This window comes from Ziziphus jujuba, chromosome 2 (assembly GCF_031755915.1).
Source record: "Ziziphus jujuba cultivar Dongzao chromosome 2, ASM3175591v1".
NCBI lineage: Eukaryota > Viridiplantae > Streptophyta > Magnoliopsida > Rosales > Rhamnaceae > Ziziphus > Ziziphus jujuba.
Window position 1 is genome coordinate 7485787 of NC_083380.1, and position 19165 is coordinate 7504951.

The 19165-nt window shown below is 34.2% G+C and overlaps 3 protein-coding genes across 7 annotated transcripts; 2 read left to right on the forward strand and 1 right to left on the reverse strand.

The window, feature by feature from the left end:
* Positions 1–213: 213 nt before the first annotated feature.
* Positions 214–4106, reverse strand: LOC132799216 (uncharacterized). 4 transcript variants are annotated; one of them, XM_060815151.1, is made up of 9 exons: positions 3713–4106; positions 3482–3559; positions 2092–2205; positions 1919–1987; positions 1771–1790; positions 1635–1687; positions 1462–1492; positions 1274–1355; positions 214–686 (listed from the first exon to the last, which is right to left on the reverse strand). In XM_060815151.1, exons 1-9 carry the CDS (start codon positions 3894–3896, stop codon positions 487–489), a joined length of 831 nt encoding a protein of 276 aa, XP_060671134.1. In that variant the 5' UTR covers positions 3897–4106; the 3' UTR covers positions 214–486. The 4 variants fall into 4 exon arrangements, with proteins under 4 accessions (XP_060671134.1, XP_060671135.1, XP_060671137.1 ...); XM_060815152.1 differs by lacking the exon at positions 3482–3559 and having other exon boundaries at positions 3713–4100; XM_060815154.1 differs by lacking the exon at positions 3713–4106 and having other exon boundaries at positions 3492–3515.
* A 927-nt stretch (positions 4107–5033) lies between these two features.
* On the forward strand, positions 5034–5939 carry LOC132800609 (glyoxylase I 4-like). Its single transcript, XM_060814740.1, has 2 exons — positions 5034–5443; positions 5571–5939. Exons 1-2 carry the CDS (start codon positions 5108–5110, stop codon positions 5814–5816), a joined length of 582 nt encoding a protein of 193 aa, XP_060670723.1. The 5' UTR covers positions 5034–5107; the 3' UTR covers positions 5817–5939.
* Positions 5940–7127: 1188 nt separating this feature from the next.
* Positions 7128–16768, forward strand: LOC132800504 (protein transport protein SEC31 homolog B-like). Of its 2 annotated transcripts, XM_060814350.1 has the most exons (22): positions 7129–7765; positions 8670–8724; positions 8839–8961; positions 9696–9792; positions 9874–9910; positions 10026–10131; positions 10209–10266; positions 10694–10791; positions 10957–11076; positions 11513–11555; positions 11743–11864; positions 11939–12066; positions 12187–12742; positions 12918–13010; positions 13525–13710; positions 13807–14020; positions 14182–14294; positions 14491–14739; positions 15012–15137; positions 15226–15511; positions 15938–16176; positions 16261–16768. In XM_060814350.1, the coding sequence occupies exons 1-22, from the start codon at positions 7446–7448 to the stop codon at positions 16354–16356; spliced, it is 3465 nt and encodes a 1154-aa protein (XP_060670333.1). In that variant the 5' UTR covers positions 7129–7445; the 3' UTR covers positions 16357–16768. The 2 variants fall into 2 exon arrangements, with proteins under 2 accessions (XP_060670334.1, XP_060670333.1); XM_060814351.1 differs by lacking the exon at positions 15012–15137 and having other exon boundaries at positions 7128–7765.
* The last annotated feature ends 2397 nt before the right edge of the window (positions 16769–19165 follow it).

Below are 19165 nucleotides of genomic sequence, written 5' to 3' on the forward strand. Positions count from 1 at the left end.
ATTTTTCTCTTCTTATTCAATCAAATATTCAATTACATAGAAGGTCCACCTCAGCTAAAATCCTAATTTATGTAAAGACTAGCTTATGCAAAAACTAGTTCTCCATCAATCATTTTAGAATCAGTAGATTTTGAGACATTAAAACTTAAAAACAAATTAAAATTCTACTGGTACACTAAAGTACATGAAAAAAAAAAAAGAAAAAAAAAGGGATGCTTGTATCTGATCGGTATATTTGGTTTTTTTTTTTTCTTCTGTTGTTTTTGTTTTTTCTTTATTTTCCACACTGAAAGCTAGCCCTGGCACATTGATTCAACAAAACAGAATCCTTTTTTATCAGTTACAAAAACCTCAAGAATGCTAATGATTAGTCCTCATTGTACAAGCAAGAATAATGATCACATATAAATGATTGTTGAAGCTTGTAAAATAGGGTGTAACCCGCTACCTCTTCATCAGTTCAGTGCTTTTCAGTGGAAGTTATTACTATAAAACATCAGCTTTCAATGGATAGACGGTTGCATTGCTTAGCTCCGTATCATCCGTCTTTTTACACACATATATAAAGTGAGAATCTGGATCTTCCAATACATAATCTGGCGGAAGCAAGCCCTTATCAGTGGTAGGAATAGGTTCCAAATTTGACTTTGTTGATGAACCTGCAGGCTTTTCAAATCCAGGTCTAGCTGCAAAGAGGACAGGAAAAAAATGAAGAAAAAAGAAGTGAGAGGAATAGAAAGAGGGGAAAGAATTGACAGAATGCTCTTAATCGACAATCAATCACTCTCAAGTTTCAAGAAAAGACAATTTTATAAACAAGCAACCCCTTTAAACAGTTTCATTTTTGCACTGCAAGGCTTTCTCTTAAGTTCAATTGTACCCATCACCACCTCACAAGGAACCCAAAGGAGGAATAAGGAACTAAGAGGAAAACCTAAACAAAAATTATTTAGCAATATAAAAGACAACTTGATATCTTTGCATGATCAACAATATCCTCTTCCGTATTGAAGTTTGCTGTTTGTCAAACTATGAGTTCTAGACTAATTTTATAATCAAATATTTGCGTAGATATTTGCTTCTATTATTGTTTATGCTCTCATAAACAAGTTCCAAAGCCTAAATTACCTCAATGGGAAAAAAATATCAATAGAACTTAATTTCACTGCCTTTTATTAAGCAGAATAAGTAACACTATGGAAGCAGAGTCATATCCAAAGAACCAAAGAAATATGGACAAGAAAAAGAAAAAGGAATCTAATGAAAAACTTACGTATGATGTATAATACAGTTTTCCAACTGTAAGCTGGTCGACTCAAATGAGGCATCCTTACTGAAGGATCACCATATGTTATCTGTGGATTTACAATTCAACAACAGATAATAAGTTTTCTGCTTCAGGTTAAAGAAAGAACAGACAAAATGAGGAGAAATAAAGCATGTCTAGAGGTGTGTAGTTACCAACATATAAATACCCCCCGGTTTAAGAAGCCTACAAAAAAATAAATAATAACTTTAGAAATATAGATATTAACAATACATATAACAAACATAAACAAAATTCAACCTCTAAACAATAATATGTAACTAACTGCAACACATAGTTGAGCTTATAGAGTCTTAAAGTCTACAACCTACTCACTTCCCCTAGCATCTGGGCAGCACTAATTGGAGCATCGGTGCCACACTAAAATCAGAACAAGATGGAAGTATTAGAACAGTTCCAGCAATGAACAAGGAGTGGTAAGAACATCGGAGCATGAAACATACCATCAAAGAATCAAGAGTGCCTATTATGGAGGTTTGGCAGGCCATTTGTGCACAAGTGGTGGCACCAGCAACGCAGCAGAAATGCATTAAATGCAAAATTAGAGCACAATACAGAAAATTCCGAAAAACTAATGTAATAAATTTATACCTTTATCAATGACACCGTCAAATGATTCATCTGGGAAGAAGCTCATATCCCTAACATCCATTTCCATATCTATTAAGATTTATATAGGAAATTTGCCTTCATACTTGAGCTCATGGTTAAGAAATATCAAAACAAAATGGACTATGCATATCAATATTTTATCAATAGGATACATTTCAGCTGAGGGACGTGGTCATATTTTTTTTTCATCAGGTCAATGGCAACTGATGAAACATCAATGTTCATTATGTCTTCATATCCATCCTTCGCCATATCCTCAGACATAACTACCAAAATATTCAAAAAAAAAAAAAAAAGGCAGAAAGTAATCCATGAGAAAATGGTCAAACAGCCAAAAGCTTATATACCATATATTTTACTCCAATAAAATTGTAAATCACATCAAAATTTTGCCTTTCAAATTTTCAATTATGGCAAGGAGGATGTCAGGTAGAAGCATGTCAAAGCACCCTAAACAGTATTTTGCATTACATCATTGCATAAAACTCTAAACTTCCACATAGAAGGTAACTAGAATATGTCGCCATGTCCAAATTAGCACATTATACCAGTAATTTTAAAATCTGGAATCTTATTCTCATTTTAACAAGTCAATTGGAATGATTACATCATAGATCAAAATGTAAAATTACCATCTTGAGTATAATAGTGCACAATGAAAAGGATGACAAAAGAAGCATTTATCTCAAGCAACTAGTATGTTTAAACTAGAGAAACAAGATGCTACAAATTTCAACGCCAAAACTTGGCAACTTAATGTACTAGTCTTAGATCCTATAGTTTAAAAGAATACATTTGCTGGATCAACTTTATCTAAATTTTGATTTTTTTAGCTAACTAAACATGATATTTCCATTTCTAGGTTTTTAAAAGATCGGACTCCACAGAAAATTTCCTGGTAAGCTCCTAGAATGCCTTAGAAGACTCTAATGTGGGTGAGCTCCAGTTTGAAGCCCAACCTGATGGATTCATCCAAAGCTGTGACAAATTAAGAAAATCAGCTCCACTAAATAAAACAGTTAAGCTAAATTGAAACTGAAGTTCCCAATAATGTATGCTTATGAAGAATTGGATCCATTACTCATATTTAAACCTCATTCACCACAAATCTAATAATTAGGGATCATCCCCTAACCTCCCCCCACCCAACTTTCAAGTAAAACGAAGATTTTCACATCAGGTACTGAATCATACATGCCTTGACAAGTATCATACTTCTTTTCGTTTACCACACTTTCTCACCGACCAAACAGAATAAAAAGATAACGGAATCCACTCAATTTGGGGAAATTCAAACTGAAGCGAAAATACCCAAACGGGTTACTTAAAAGAAATATAAAAGGTCCTAATCCATTCTCTACATATAAAAGAGAAAAGCACAAATCCAAATTTCTACACAATTTTATCCACTACCAAGAACGAGCAAAACAAGCATCAAATACTCCATAATTAGGAACTGCACCAAAAACCCCATTCTTTTTCCTTTTATTATAACCCAGCCAGGAAAAGGGAAAAGGTTATATTCGAAGTCTTAAACATCACCAATCACAACCCAATATCGAAAAAATCCAATCTTGCTCCTTTCCTCTCTAGCCCTGTTCATCTTTTCGCCAAACAAAGCTAAAAACAAACAAAAAATAAAAATAAAAATTTCAATGACCCACAACAACCCAGTTCATTTTTTAGCCAAACAAAGCGAAAAACCAACAAAAAAAAAAAAAAATTCAATAACCCAGAACCAGAAATCTAGAAGTAAACAGAGAGAGAAATCACCAGCATTGCCACAGCCCACCATAAGAACACGGGAATTAGTGGAAATATACTTGCGGACAAAGGGTCGGAGAGCAACGTAACGCTGATACCAGTCAAAAGAACCACCTTCCTGGATATATCTTGCATCCCAGTAAAGGGCATCGCCATAGTTGTAACTGTTGCAGCTCGAGACGTCCCTGTACATGGTGATGGTGGTGGTGACTCCGGTCTGAGACCCGGCTTACCCGGTTTGATCTTCTCTGTGGTAAGCGACGTGGTGGAGAAGCTTGTAGGCTGTGGGCGAAAAAGAAAAGTGGAAAGCTAAAGGGAGAAATAAAAGTGGAAACTCGGTGGGTTTTGTTTTTTAACTGTTTGTTGGTTTCTGCTTTGCGGGTAGGCTGTGGCGTTTGGTTCTGAAAAAAAGTGATTTTTTGATTGAGTTAGTGCTAAGTTTTTGGTGGCATTCATTCATTATTGATTTTTTTCGAGGGATTTTTTTTCTTTTTTTTTTTTCTAAGATTGTGCTTTGGATTTTGGGAGGTTTTTCTTCTTCTTTTTTCCTTTTTTTTTTTTAATTTTCTTTTGTAGAAAAATTAACCTGGATTGTTTAACTGAGTTGTGTGTGTGTGTTTTTGGGGAAAGTTCCGAGAATGTACTTTTCCTCTTTGCAAAGTTAACAGGTTTTTATTTTAATATATTTTTCAAACAAAAATTTGTACTTTTCTTATTAAAAAAAAAAAGTTATAATGGTTATGGTTTATAGTGAGAGTGTTAAAATAGTTTGATCTTTTAAAAAATAGTGTAATATAATAACCAAAAAAATGGTAAAATAAAATAAATTGTAGTCAAGTATTGTATAGTTTCTGTAATGTTTAAAATTACTAAAGGGAATTAATATTTTTCTCTATTTTTATTTTCATAAAAAGGATCTTGAATTTTAAATTGAAATGTTTTACTATGTCCAAATTCCAAAAAGCTCCAAAGAATAATTAAAAGTACACCTTTATAGATTTTAAAATTAATTGAGAGGTCATAAAAAGACAAAATAATGAAATTTTGTCCTCTTTTTTTTTCCTAATTTTTTTTGAAAAGGACAAAATAAATGATGCAAATTCATTTTAAATATTTAAAAATAAATACATTTTATGGGTTTAATTAATTACCTTAATAATAATTTGAAGTAGGTAATCATAAACCTCATCATCAGCAGCAAAATGCAGGCGTCTCCTTGACACAGCCACACGTACAACCTTCCCTTTGTATTTTTCCACCACGTGTTATGTATCCTCTCCAGCCTCCACCTCCTCACCATGTCTATGGCTTTTATATATAAAACACAACCATGCTTAGCTCTCTTTTGCCACTTTACATGAACAAACAAACACATCCATAATCTTTAACATCAACATTTCAAAGATGGAGAAGAAAGAAGAACAATTGAAAAACAGAGTAGACAGTGATTCAAAAAAAGCAGAGAAAACAGAGAAAGGTCGAGATGATGGTGATCATGACCAACTTCCTTTAATGGCTTTGAATCATGTATCCAGGCTCTGTAGAAATGTTCAGGAATCCATTGATTTCTACACTCAAGTTCTGGGTTTCGTTCTGATTGAGAGGCCACAAGCTTTTGATTTCGATGGTGCTTGGTTGTTCAACTATGGAGTTGGGATTCACTTGGTTCAGTCCAAGGATGAAGATAGATTGCCAGACACTGATCATTTGGATCCCATGGACAACCATATTTCTTTCCAGGTTCATAAAAAATTTCCTATAAATCCCTTTGTTTTTTTGAGCTTTCATGGACATTGTCAATGGTGGTTTTCGCTGTCTTCTTTTCTCTTTCTTTATTTTTTATTTATTTTTTTATTTTTTTGGGCAGTGTGAAGATATGGAAGCAGTGGAGGAAAAACTGAAAGAGAGAAATATAAAGTATATGAAGAGAACATTGGAAGATGATGAAGGTGGGACTACAATTGATCAGCTTTTTTTCAATGACCCAGATGGGTTTATGATTGAAATCTGCAACTGTGAGAATATGAAGCTTGTTCCTGCTGGTTCATTTGGCAAAATTAAGCTTCCTTTTGATCGCCATAATCCCCCTGTTGAGCTTAACAATGGGAATTAATGCAGCTTCTTTTTAATTGGAATTTCATTGCCTTTGCATTAGAAAAAGATTGAGATTGCTTGCAAAGTACCTGTTATGTAAAAGAAGTTTTTGAATGATATTTAAGTAATAGAACTTATGGAAGCTTTTGATTCAAATTCTGTGAATTTGTTCTAGAGAATGCTTTTAAAACCTATTTTTGGGAACTAAAATTATAAATTATCCAATGCTTCCAAAAGCTTCTTCTTCTTTTTTTCCCGGTTTTTAAACCAAAAGTGAGATTCTTCATTCTTCAATAGTATGGTGCACTCTAATGTTTGCTATTATAAGGTAATAATCAGTACCAAACAAGTAATTATTTTCTAGCTTTTATCATGTGTGTCACATCTAAAATATATAAATATCAATTGACTCCGTACATCTTATTAGCTTATGTGATTTTTTTATTCTCATCTTATATATTTTTATAGAAATACGAATGTTATGTCACTTTCTTTTTTGGTCGCATAATGTAATGTCAATTTGGAAATCACGTTTAAAATGAAAACAGTTTCTCGAAAAGAAATTACAATGCTACAACAAATAAGTACGAATAGAAGAAAACTAAGAGAAGATCCATATTATTAGATTACTAAATCTGTAATTTATTTTAAAAGTTGATTTTTTTGGACAAATTTAAAATTTTGAGTTAAAATTATTTTTCTAAAAAGAAAAAAAAAATCTCGTTTTAAAATAAGATATATTCAAACCATTTATATTTAAATTTTATAGGGGATAATATAGAAAATCAAAAGAAAAAAAAAATAAATAAAAACATTTCTTAAAAAAAAACAAAAAAAAAAAACATGGAAGGAAAAAAACTTTGGGCTACTGCTCGATTCCTGGCTTCCAGCTGGATTAATGGATCTGGATTAATGGACCTGACCTTACCATCAAAAAGGCCCAAACTAAGGGCTCTTAAAAGAAAAATATTCAAAAAAAAAAAAAATTAATAAACCCTTGGAACACTTGTCATGATTTAATTGGACAACTGACGAGAAAACACACACTCGCTCATTTTTTATTCTCTACTGTAATTTCATGTCAACTTCCTAAGCAACCGCTACGTAATGTGTACATTATAGACCAAAATGCCCTTAACTTTATCAACAAACACCGATTACTCGGAAAAGGTACTAGTTTTTGAGCATATTGATACTGAGAACCTTAGTCCACACGACAAATACTTGAAACCTTATAACAAAACCCTCGGTAACGTAAAAAAATAAAATCAACAAAATTTAGCCAAAAATATTTTCACACAACACACACCCGCACAGAGAAAAAAATAAAAATAAAAATAGAGGAGAGAGAGCGAATCGAAGAGAGAGAGAGAGAGAGAGAGAGAGAGAGAGCGAGAGTGTGTGTTTTTCACTTTCGCGCAAATACAAAAAAGAATTTTATTTTCCAAACAGATCAGATCGAACCCTAAATTCAATTCTCAAAAATCTTCCATTTTCGCATATCTGAATCCCTATTTGAAATTCTCTGTTTACAGATCCAATTTTTTTTTTTTTAATACACTCTTCTCTGTGTAATCTGTAATACGTATATAGATATTGGTTAGTGGTCGGGTTTAAAGGGGTTTGTTTGTTTTTTAATTTTTCGGCCATGGCGTGTATTAAAGGGATAAATAGATCGGCCTCGGTGGCGCTTGCACCGGACGCGCCTTACATGGCCGCGGGGACGATGGCCGGTGCGGTGGATCTGTCGTTCAGCTCTTCTGCTAATATCGAGATCTTTAAGCTGGATTTCCAGTCTGACGATCGGGACCTAGCTCTTGTTGGAGAATCTCCGAGCTCTGAGAGATTTAATCGTCTCTCTTGGGCTAAGCCTACTGGTACTGGTAATGAGCAGTTTGGGCTCGGACTCATTGCTGGTGGTCTCGTTGATGGCAACATTGATATCTGGAACCCACTCGCTCTGATCCGGTAATTCTTTTCTGAATTTTTTGAATTTCGTTCTTTTTTCTTTTTGGGGTTTGAATGAATGTGAATCGAATTCAATTGGATTTTTTTATTGAAATATCTGGATTTATGGTTGAAATTGTAGTTTTATTTACGGGTGTTGAGAAAATGTGGGAAACTGAGGATTTTGATTTAATTTAATTGGATTGTGGTACTTGAATGTGACCCAAATTTGAATTTTTTTTTATTTCTTTTTGAGGAAATTTTTTTTCCCCCTATTTGGGGTGACTCAGAGAAAGACTCTATTTTGCGTAATGGGGACATGGTTTGTTCTTGTAATTTAAAGCTAATTTTTATTTGTCGAGAAGTTGGAGGTAGATAAACGGAGAATTTTGGATTTTGGATAACTTGATGGGCGGGAAATTGATGCTGGGAAATTTACCTGTATGACCTGGCCTGAAATTTCTAATTAAATGCTAATTTTGTAGAAATTTGATATCTGTGACTGCTTTGTTGCAATGCTTTTTTTTTTCCCGTTCAATCTGATCCGATCTTGTCTTTTTTTTTTTTTTTTTTTTTTCTCATTTTGGTTTTCTTCACCGTTCAATTGTGGTGAATTCGAGCGACTGTCTTGCTTTATGGAATTTGGGAGAAAATGAGAGTGAAATTTGACTAATGACCTATTTGCTTGGTGGCAAATTGGAATCATAAAATGAAAAATAATATGTGTACCATCGTGGCTGAGTGACTGAATGGATGTTAAATGGTTGCTGGAAATTATGCTTTTGTTTAATTCAGACTGCAGTGTAACTAGACTTATTTGCCTTGCGTATAAAATGATAAGATGAAGGATATAAGTAACAGTAATTAGTAAGACTATTAATTTCTAGTTCGCAAAAGTCTTATTATCGTTTTTTTCTTCTTTAAGTTCTGAGGCAAGTGAAAGTGCTCTTGTTGGACATCTCACGAGGCATAAAGGGCCTGTAAGTTTCCCTCGTCTGTGAATTGCTTGCCTGCTGTTTGTGATGCTTTTTCAATCATTTGGGCAAATGATGATTACATTACATGCCTTCTCCAACTTTTTCTTTGAATCTTAGGTTCGTGGCCTTGAGTTTAATTCAATTGCACCAAACTTACTTGCATCTGGTGCTGACGATGGTGAAATTTGCATCTGGGATTTGGCAAATCCTGCAGAACCTTCTCATTTTCCACCTCTCAAGGTTTGTGGTCATTGGTTGCTGATAGTCCAAATGGATGCTAAATTCTTCATTTCTAAATGTTTAATATTTAAATCCTCCTCCTCCTCGAATGTGCACATAAATATCAACTCAGATTTGTTTCATACTTTACCTTTTATAGTTCACTCTTATTAACAATCGATGAAATTATCATGTCATCAATTGCCATATGGTAATTTAAAAGTAGGAAAACATTTGGTAGATACCTTTTCCAAAGAGATTTTAACTTTTCAGTTGGTACTTCTTTTAACAATCTATAATTAAAAATAGCCTCAAGGCAAATTGGTTGGATGTTAGAGGCAGTTCCTTTCCTGAACTAATGTTCTAGAGGTAGTTATATATGCATATACACTAAAGTTACTTTGTCACTTTGTTCATTTATTTGTTTGTTAGTTATTTTCACCAAAAGTGGCAGGATTATAAAGAACATTAATATGTACTACCGTGACATGGAAAAGTTTGAGAATGTGTTTGAAAATACAGAAGTAGGAGATGATACTATAAGAAGCTACTAGAAGAGAAAGTTAACAAGCATGAAGTTATTCTTTTAAACATTTATTTTGAGTCTCCTCATATATTAGATATACTCAGTAGTTTTTTGAATTCTTTAGATACATCTTTGTGTCATGAACTTTCCAGATCTCTTTTTCTTCTGATAGATCATATGGGTTAAATCTATGCGGATATCTAACACAGTTTTAGTCATTGTTGAGCAGGGTAGTGGTTCTGCTGCTCAGGGTGAGATATCATTCTTATCGTGGAATAGTAAAGTTCAACACATTTTAGCATCTACTTCATATAATGGAACAACGGGTAAGGAAAGATCCTATGGTCAACTAATTGTTATCTCTTAATTTTTGTTTAGTTGGAAACTGAATATCTTCTGTTTTCCAGTGGTTTGGGACCTAAAGAAGCAAAAACCAGTAATAAGGTAATCTTTATGCTATTTGCTCTGGACTGATCTATGTATTTTTACTCATTAGAGTCTCTTGTCAAGAGACATAATGGTGTTATTGATAATCTGAATGACCTTTTCCAATTTGCAGCTTCTCGGATTCGGTTAGAAGGCGCTGCTCTGTTTTGCAGTGGAATCCTGATGTTGCCACTCAGCTTGTAGTTGCATCAGATGAAGATGGCTCTCCTGCTTTGAGGGTAATAGGTTTGCTGCTTATATTGCTGTATTTTTAGGGGTAAAACTTCATAATTTATTTAGTATATTTTGCAAGCAGCTTTGGGATATGCGGAATGTAATGTCACCAGTCAAAGAGTTTGTGGGACACACTAAAGGTAACAAAAAGTTAGCAAACTGAATCTTCTCCCTTTTTTCTTTCCTTGTAATGATGTTTAATGGTTCACTAGCATATGTTTTATCATGTTATTCTTTTATTCCTTTTGGCTATTTTTGCCACTTAATGACAAGTGCAAGTGAGTTTGTATGTTAAAGCATTAAAGCTAGAGCACCTTTACAGTGTCTCTCAGTTTTAGCAGATTACTCGAGTTACATTTTTTTACCATACATTGACATTAGAAAAAACTCTTTTACCCATCGGTTTTGCATAGCCTTCTCTTTTCTTTTCTTTTGTTCAATTGAAGTATAGTAAATGTGACATAGCATTGCTACGAAATGCACTTTCATTTTCCAAACATATTTTCCTCATACACCTTACTGGACATGCTTATGATTTTGTCTGCTTTACCTGCATTCTTACACCAGGTGTAATTGCAATGTCATGGTGCCCTATTGACAACTCCTATTTGCTTACATGTGCCAAGGACAACCGAACTATTTGCTGGGACACAGTTTCTGGAGAGGTATGGCCTCTGTCATTCCTTCCAGCAGCCACTGATATCTGTGTCGAGCCCTTTCTATTCGGCCCCTCTGTCCTCTTCCTCTTGTTTTATGTTCAAGTTGTGATAAATTTACAATAGTTTCTGATGGAAATGCCCTTTTTTTTTTTTTTTAAACTCGTTGTTTAGATTGCTTGTGAATTGCCAGCAAGCACCAACTGGAATTTTGATGTACACTGGTATCCAAAAATACCCGGAGTTATATCAGCATCTTCATTTGATGGGAAAATTGGCATTTACAATATTGAGGTATTCCACAATGCTTAATTTGTAATTACTGGTTTTCACCCAATATATGCTTCTTTAGATTTTCAATAAAGTTGTTGTATTGAGTGATGGAATGTAAATGCCCAATCTAAAATGGTCAACATTTATCTTGGCATTAGTTCATTAAATGGAATTGCCATATTTGTTGTATGAGCAAGCTGTATCACAAACTTTGCAATGTGGTGATATGTCCATTTCGTGAGAGACATAGATTCAACAGATACCCCACCTTGGGACTCAAGTAGCGTTGATCTACATAGTTTTTTTATCGATGGATTGTGGTTTAGCACCCATCTGTTAGAGAACCCATCATCCTACTCAATATTGTAGTTTGTATGAATATTGCCTCTTTTATTTATTTATTTATTTTTTAATTTTAAATATTTATAATTTCTTTACCCTGTTTTTCACCCTGCAGGGCTGCAGCAGATATGGTGTTGGTGAGGCTGATTTTGGTTCAGGTAATGTAGTTTTAGTTAGTAGTTGCAATGAATGAGCGATAACCCTGTTTTTAACTATATGTACTCTATTCTACAGTTCTGCACTAATTGTCTATGCTCTCTATATAGTGTATGTTTGTCTCTGTGTGGGGAGTCCTGGTAACTAACTTCTATCTTGAAATGATATGTTATATCCTTTTCATGGCAGCATATTTGAGAGCTCCAAAATGGTATAAACGTCCAGTTGGCGTATCTTTCGGCTTTGGAGGCAAGCTTTTGTCATTTCACCCTAAGTCATCTGTTTCGGGTGCTTCACCTGGTGTTTCAGAGGTATGCTTCTCTTGTTCTGCACCTAGCTGTTTGTTATAATGAACTTTATTGTTGATTTTTCTCCTGGTGTCCAGGTTTTTGTACACAGCTTGGTTACTGAACAGAGTTTAGTAAGTCGTTCCTCTGAATTTGAAGCTGCAATACAAAGTGGTGAAAGATCGTCTTTGAGGGCTTTATGCGATAGGAAATCACAAGAGTCTGAGTATGTCATCATAGTCACTAGGGGGGATAACAAGTCTCTCCGTTGAGAACTTAATTCTCTGTTATCATCTTAGATAGGAGAATAAATATTGTCTTCTGATTTTTGTTTTTGTTTTAATAGATCTGAGGATGACCGAGAAACATGGGGCTTATTAAAAGTTATGTTTGAAGATGATGGTACTGCAAGGACAAAGCTTCTCACTCACCTTGGATTCACCTTACCTGAGGAAGCAAAAGATAGCGTTCCAGATGACCTATCCCAGGAAGTTGATGCTCTTGGACTTGAAGAAACAACTGATAAAGTGGGATTCGGGGGTGAAAATGAAGCCACCATTTTCCCCACTGACAACGGGGAAGATTTCTTTAACAATCTTCCTAGTCCTAAAGCTGATACACCGTTGGCAACCTCTGGTGATAAATTCATTGTTGGAGATACTGTTCCTGGTACAGAACAAATGCAAGAAGAGGTGGATGGAATTGAGGAGAGCACTGATCCTTCTTTTGATGAATGTGTTCAGCATGCGTTAGTTGTTGGAGACTATAAGGGGGCTGTTGCAAAGTGCATATCAGCAGATAAGATGGCCGATGCTTTAGTTATTGCGCATGCTGGTGGAACAGCATTGTGGGAGAGTACACGGGATCAATACCTTAAGATGAGCCGTTCTCCTTACCTAAAGGTTATTGAAATTTCTATCTTCTATTCTTAGATGCATTGAAACACTATCTTTTACATTCGATTAGCTTTGAGATATATAAAAAGATCTGACTTCTTCCATTTTATCTTTCGACTGTGGAAATTGTTAATATTATCTTGAAAGTTTCTCTCATCTCTGGACTCATTTTAACTTTCAGGTTGTTTCAGCAATGGTAAACAATGATCTCCTGAGTCTTGTAAACTCTAGACCCCTCAAATTTTGGAAAGAGACACTTGCTCTTCTCTGTAGTGTAAGTTTCTAACTCGAGGTTAGAATAGATTCACTTATAGTTTGCATTCTGTATCAGATACCAGATAAAAAGCAAGATTGCAATGAATAGTATTTTTATTTATTTTATTTTTTTTGAGAGTTCTAGCCATTTTAATTTTCGATGGAAGTTATTTTGTTTTTGCTGATTATGTCTAAACATCCCCTTTTTTGCTTCTTCCTGTTAATTAAAAGTCTACGAACAAGCATGAGCATGCTTATGCCCTCTTTCCTCTGTTTCTAGTTACAATAAATGCTGCTGGATGGTTAATTATTATTATTTTCAGATATTATGATTTGAGCTTTGGCACAATTTTGTGGATAAGCTGAATTGTAATAAACTAGATGGTTACAATTGATGCTTTAATACTTGGGTTGTTCCATTTTTTCCTCTAAATTTACAGTGGTGGATATGCCCCTCTTGAATTATCTTTACTAAGGAAACATGTCTACTAGTTGACTTTTTAGCTTACTATCTCTTTATTATGAATAAACAGTTTTCATCCAGAGATGAGTGGACTTTGCTTTGTGACACACTAGCTTCCAAACTCATAGCTGCTGGCAATACACTGGCTGCAACTATTTGTTACATTTGTGCGGGAAATATTGATAAGACGGTAGAGATTTGGTCAAGGAGTTTGAAAACTGATCATGATGGGAAGTCGTATGTTGACCTTCTTCAGGTGAGTTTGGTTCTATTGTAGTCTGGTTTGAGCCCCTTTTTTTTTTTTTTTTGTTTGGGTGACCATGGAGCTAATAAAGTTCGTTTAATATTTTAGGACTTGATGGAGAAGACTATTGTCCTTGCTTTTGCGTCAGGGCAGAAACGGTTTAGTGCATCTTTGTGCAAGCTTGTTGAGAAATATGCTGAAATTTTAGCTAGTCAAGGGCTTCTAACAACAGCAATGGAGTACCTAAAACTTTTGGGTTCAGATGAATTGTCACCAGAAATTGTAATCTTAAGGGATCGTATCGCTCGTTCTACAGAATCTGGTATAGTAGTTTGGTAGCATATAGTATGTTAATGTATAGCTTTATAGGTAGTTGAAGTATTCCAATAGATGCTGTTCTATTGTTAAAAAGTCATTATCTTGTTGCCTGAGAGTGCAATGCCAGTTGAGGATACTTAAATATCTGTACTTCAATTTACACAGAGAAAGTTGAGAAGGCGTTGCCTTTTGATGGATCATCTACTCCAAGTGGAGCTGTGTATGCTGCTGATTCTTCTAATTATGGCGTCGTTGGGGCATCTTCTACCTATTATCAGGTATTTTTTTCTTCACTATTTCTTTGCCAATTGTTTTTCCTTTTGATTGTTGTCCAGGGACTATATCTGCATTACAGTTGCAACATTCTATGATCAAGAGTTGCAACCTAGAGACTGATCAATAGCCAGTATATGGTTAAAATTATTCTTAATGTTGCCCTTATTGTGAATTGAGTCGCTCTTGTTTACTGTATAGGAACCAGCATCTTCACAGTTGCAGTCAAATGTTCCTGGCGATACATATGGTGGAAACTATCAACAACCTGTTGGTTCTTCATATGGAAGAGGATATGGTGTTCCTTCCCCATATCAGCCTACATCACAGCCTGCCCCATATCAGCCTGTATCACAGCCTGCCCCATATCAGCCATCACAGCCTGCTCCATATCAGCCTGCATCACAGCCTGCTATGTTTGTTCCATCGCAGACGCCTCAGATTCCTCAGGTAATTTTTTTTGTTTTCTTGGTAGGTAGGCCTATTTTTATTATTGATTTTGTGGATAAAATTGGATTCCGTATCATATCTTTGTTAGAATCTCTTATGTTTCCACAAAGTTATTGTTTGTAAAAATTGGTATTTTTATGTTGATGTTGGATATCGATCAGACCCTTGTAAATTTGACAATTTCCTTTTTGGAGATGCCAATTTTCTTCTATCATAATTATTGTGTTAGCATCTGTATATAACATGACTGCTTATTTCCTTGCTTCTCCTAGGAGAAATTCCCTGTACCTCCTGTTTCCTCTCAGCCTTCTGTGAGGCCCTTTGTTCCATCAACTCCTCCTGTCTTGAAAAATGCAGATCAATATCAGCAGCCTACATTGGGTTCTCAGTTGTATCCTGTATATACACTTTCTTTCGGTGTTACATTTGATTTGCGGGTAACTTGAATGATGGGATGAGCTTAATATTTCTCTAATTGCATTTCAGGGAACAACAAACCATGCTTATCAGCCTGTTCCACCTGTGGCTGGTGCAGCTGGCACTCTTCCATCACAATTGGGTGCAGTTCCTGGCCACAAAATGTCAAATGTTGTTGCTCCCTCTCCTCCACCAAGAGGATTTATGCCTGTCACTGGTTCAGGAGTTGTTCAAGGACCTACTTTGGGTTCAATACAACCACCTAGTCCTACTCAATCAACACCAGTACAAACTTCTGTGACACCTGCAGCTCCACCTCCTACTATACAGACGGTTGATACTTCTAATGTTCCAGGTAATTGGATTTATTATATATCCAGGTTGAAAATTTGAAATTTTCCTGGGTTCTTTAGATCTGATGCCCCCTTTGAACGTCATGATGGTGCTGCAACAAAGCTTCATTCTCGAAAGGCATTGCTAGTTTATATGCTTTAAAATGGAACAAAAGAAGAAAAACTCACCAAATTGACATAAATGGGATGGCAATATTCTGTTGGGCAGTCGATATAATCCATTGTAACACTTGGAAAACGGTCTATTTAAAGCTTTAACTTCCTGATGTTGGTATCACGTGTATGATCAAATAAATTGAAGATTTTTGAAAATACTATTATATATATTTTTAATTGATGTCTCTTTGCTTGGAAATCCTTTTTTTAAATTTTTAATTTCCCAATTTTGTTTACTAATGAGCTTGTCTTATCTGGATATCTTGATCCAGCCAACCAAAAACCTGTCATCACAACTTTGACGAGACTTTTCAATGAGACATCAGAAGCTTTGGGAGGTTCACGAGCAAATCCAGGTAAGAAGCGTGAAATTGAAGACAATTCAAGGAAGATAGGTGCATTATTTGCTAAACTCAACAGTGGGGACATATCTAAAAATGCTGGTGATAAGCTTGTTCAGCTCTGCCAGGCATTGGATAATGGTGATTTTGGAACTGCCTTGCAAATCCAGGTGCAATGTTAACATTTACAACTCTTAGTTTTTTGAGCAAATGTTAGATCGGGCTGTTGACTTTTTTCATCTACTTTTTGTCAGGTACTTCTCACCACTAGCGAGTGGGATGAGTGCAACTTTTGGCTAGCTACACTCAAGCGAATGATCAAGACCAGGCAAAATGTGAGATTGAGTTGAGAGGGCATAAAATCTTAAAAAATATTTCGGTTGCTTGTTTCAAAAATTTTCATGTGTGGTTATGATCTCCAAGCCCTGATCCTCCGGTTCTAAATTTGTACACAAGAATGGCATTGCCAGATTTCAGCTTCAGGGTTTTGTCCTTGTTATGCTCTTCCTCACATCTTGACTGGCTTTCAATTAATTACTTCTTTGAAGGCAACAACTAGTGAGTTTGAAAAGCAGTTAGTGAAGATAGTTTCAGTGCATTAATGGGACTTTTCTTTTGACAGATAGCATTGATTTTTTCTTTTTTTCAATTTAATTTTGTCCTTAAAAGTTTATAGAATGTTTAGCCAAATTGTAGCATCATTGTGTTTTCATTTATATGAACACCATATTTTAATAACATGACTCCAAATTTTGTTGCTTAGCGCTGTGAGTATCACTTTCGTATTCTTTTAGGAATCTTCGATTTTTTTATCTTTTTAATTATTTTTCCCCTCTCAGGTTAAAAAATTTACCTAAAAAAATCTTTTAAAAAAAAAAATTTTACAAAAAACCGTTCTGCCGTGCGATGATATGGGATGCACCGAACATTATTTGGTCTGCATCGTCATACAGTTCCTATTGTAGCAATTGAGTATCCTGTATTATTTTGTGAAAATTTTGTCCAGTTCTCTTCTTATTTGAGTGACTTCAAAATGGATATTGGAATGCACTGGAAGTGTCTAAACATGTGCGTTCGTTAAATAAGACAAAGGGAGTAATTTAAAGACAAAAGAAAAGTTTTCAAGGGAATGTGAGGCTTTCATATTTCACCTAATCCTTGGCTTTCCTACTATTTTCCTTCCATAGGATTGTAGGCTTTCTCATTTCACCTAAAAACCTTAGCTTTCCTTCTATTTTCCTTCCATAGGATTGTACTTTCTACTATATCCATTCAATCTGAAAAAACTGGCACTTCTAATAATTCATTTTGCAAGGAGAACCTGTTCATAAAGATCAAAGAGTTAACTCACCTTTACACGTTCCACAAAACCTTTTAGAGTACTTTATTGTGTATTTTAAAGATCTAAATCTCAAAATGATTTGATAAAAATGGTTTGGAGTCAAGATTTTGAGGAGAAATTGGACATTTAAAAACAAGTTTTCGACAATACTAATCAAAACCTTTTATAATACTTAATTATGAAGTCTAAAGATCAAAATTGCAAAATGGTTTAATGAAAATGGTTTAGAATGAAGACTTGGGGAAATTATAAAGATTTGGAACAATATGACTTTTAAAAACCTTTTATAATACTTTATTATGAACTTTAAGATTCTAAATTGTAAAATAATTTAAAGAAAATAATTTATAATAAAGATTTGGAAAAATGGAACGTCATAAACAAATTCTGACAATATCTAACATTTTTTTTAAAACATTAGTTTAAAGACTTAAATCACCTTTTATATGTTCAACATAATCTTTTATAATAAATTATGAACTTTAGAGATTTGAATTTCAAAATTCTTTTATAATAAGTTATGAACTTTAGAGACTTGAATCTCAGAATTTTTTTATGAAAATGGTTTAACATAAAGATTGTGGGAAATTTAAACCTAATAAATTGAACAAGTTTTGGCGAATATACACATATATGAGTTCAAGCAATTCCAAATGATACATACATAGAGGCAAAAGAAAAATATACAAATATAAATATCACAAGCTAAAGGAAGAAACTTTTACTGTTACACATTAGGCTGCAAGAATAGAGGGCTTGTGCAAATCACGAGGATAAAAAATATTTGATTCGTTGTGGTCCATCTTTCTCCATATATATGGATTTGAAGTCAACCACTCAAAATTCTTTCCCAGAAAACACAAACTCTAAAAAACAAAATATCACGTTTCAGAAGTTTAAAAGGAGAGAGAGAGAGAGAAGCACTTTGGAGATGGGAGTTGGAAAATTAATATATATGAGCTGTAAAGCCTTAATATATGTAAAAGGAATATAACATCTTATAGCTTCCTGATAACAGCTACAGACACCAAATGTTATCGATAATATTGCCCCAGTTTTGAGTTCAAAAAACAGTGTTTTGTGCACTGCTTCCAAGCATTCTTGATAAGTAAAGCTCAGCTTGTCTGTATTATAGAGCTGTTTTATTCTCTCCATTTAAAAACAAAAAAATTTAAAAATTTATCTGAATAAAAGAGAATGTTTGGCTGCAACATTAGCTCCACTTGAGTAGAGATAACCTGGGTTGTGTGCAGTCTTGTTCTTGAACAGTACAACACCGTCCCAGAAATGGGTGAAAACAAAAGAAGTTTTACTATTAGATTAAATTAGTTTTATATAGTTTTGAGTATTTAAATAAGAAGCATTATATGTAATAAAACAGTATTTTTCATTAGAATAGAAACTCTTAAGAAAAACTCTATATAGTAAGGATTAGTTCGACAATATATACAGCATAGCCTTAATTTTTTTTTTTTTTTTTTTTAAACAATGGAGAGTGGTTTTATTTTTGATAATTCATTTCTTGTCTTTGTCTAACTTTACATGGTAGAGGGTGAATCTTCTTTTTACTTTAAATTTCTTGGAAAGCAAAAGTGATGTTCATTCCAAATGGGGAATACGAAGCAAACTAGCTACATGATTTGAATGAAAGGTTGGTTTTCTTCTTCTTCTTTTTTTTATTTTATTTTTTTATTTTTTATTTTTTTATAACAGAATCGTTTCCTTTGAAAGTAAAACGAAGTTGTTGGTTCAGTAATTTTGGTACCCAAAAGCATGAAACATTATGATGGAAAAGAAAAAAAAAAGAAAAAGGAGAA

Excerpts from the sequence above, each read along its gene's own strand:
- LOC132799216 (XM_060815151.1), bottom strand. The coding sequence starts at position 3,896 with ATGTACAGGGACGTCTCGAGCTGCAACAGTTACAACTATGGCGATGCC. Across the intron at positions 1,791-1,918 it reads TGACGGTGTCATTGATAAAG|GCACTCTTGATTCTTTGATG; the intron begins GTATAAATTTAT and ends CCTCCATAATAG. Across the intron at positions 1,356-1,461 it reads CGGGGGGTATTTATATGTTG|ATAACATATGGTGATCCTTC; the intron begins GTAACTACACAC and ends GTAAATCCACAG.
- LOC132800609 (XM_060814740.1), top strand. The coding sequence starts at position 5,108 with ATGGAGAAGAAAGAAGAACAATTGAAAAACAGAGTAGACAGTGATTCA. Across the intron at positions 5,444-5,570 it reads ACAACCATATTTCTTTCCAG|TGTGAAGATATGGAAGCAGT; the intron begins GTTCATAAAAAA and ends TTTTTTGGGCAG.
- LOC132800504 (XM_060814350.1), top strand. The coding sequence starts at position 7,446 with ATGGCGTGTATTAAAGGGATAAATAGATCGGCCTCGGTGGCGCTTGCA. Across the intron at positions 7,766-8,669 it reads AACCCACTCGCTCTGATCCG|TTCTGAGGCAAGTGAAAGTG; the intron begins GTAATTCTTTTC and ends TTCTTCTTTAAG. Across the intron at positions 10,267-10,693 it reads GTTTGTGGGACACACTAAAG|GTGTAATTGCAATGTCATGG; the intron begins GTAACAAAAAGT and ends TTCTTACACCAG.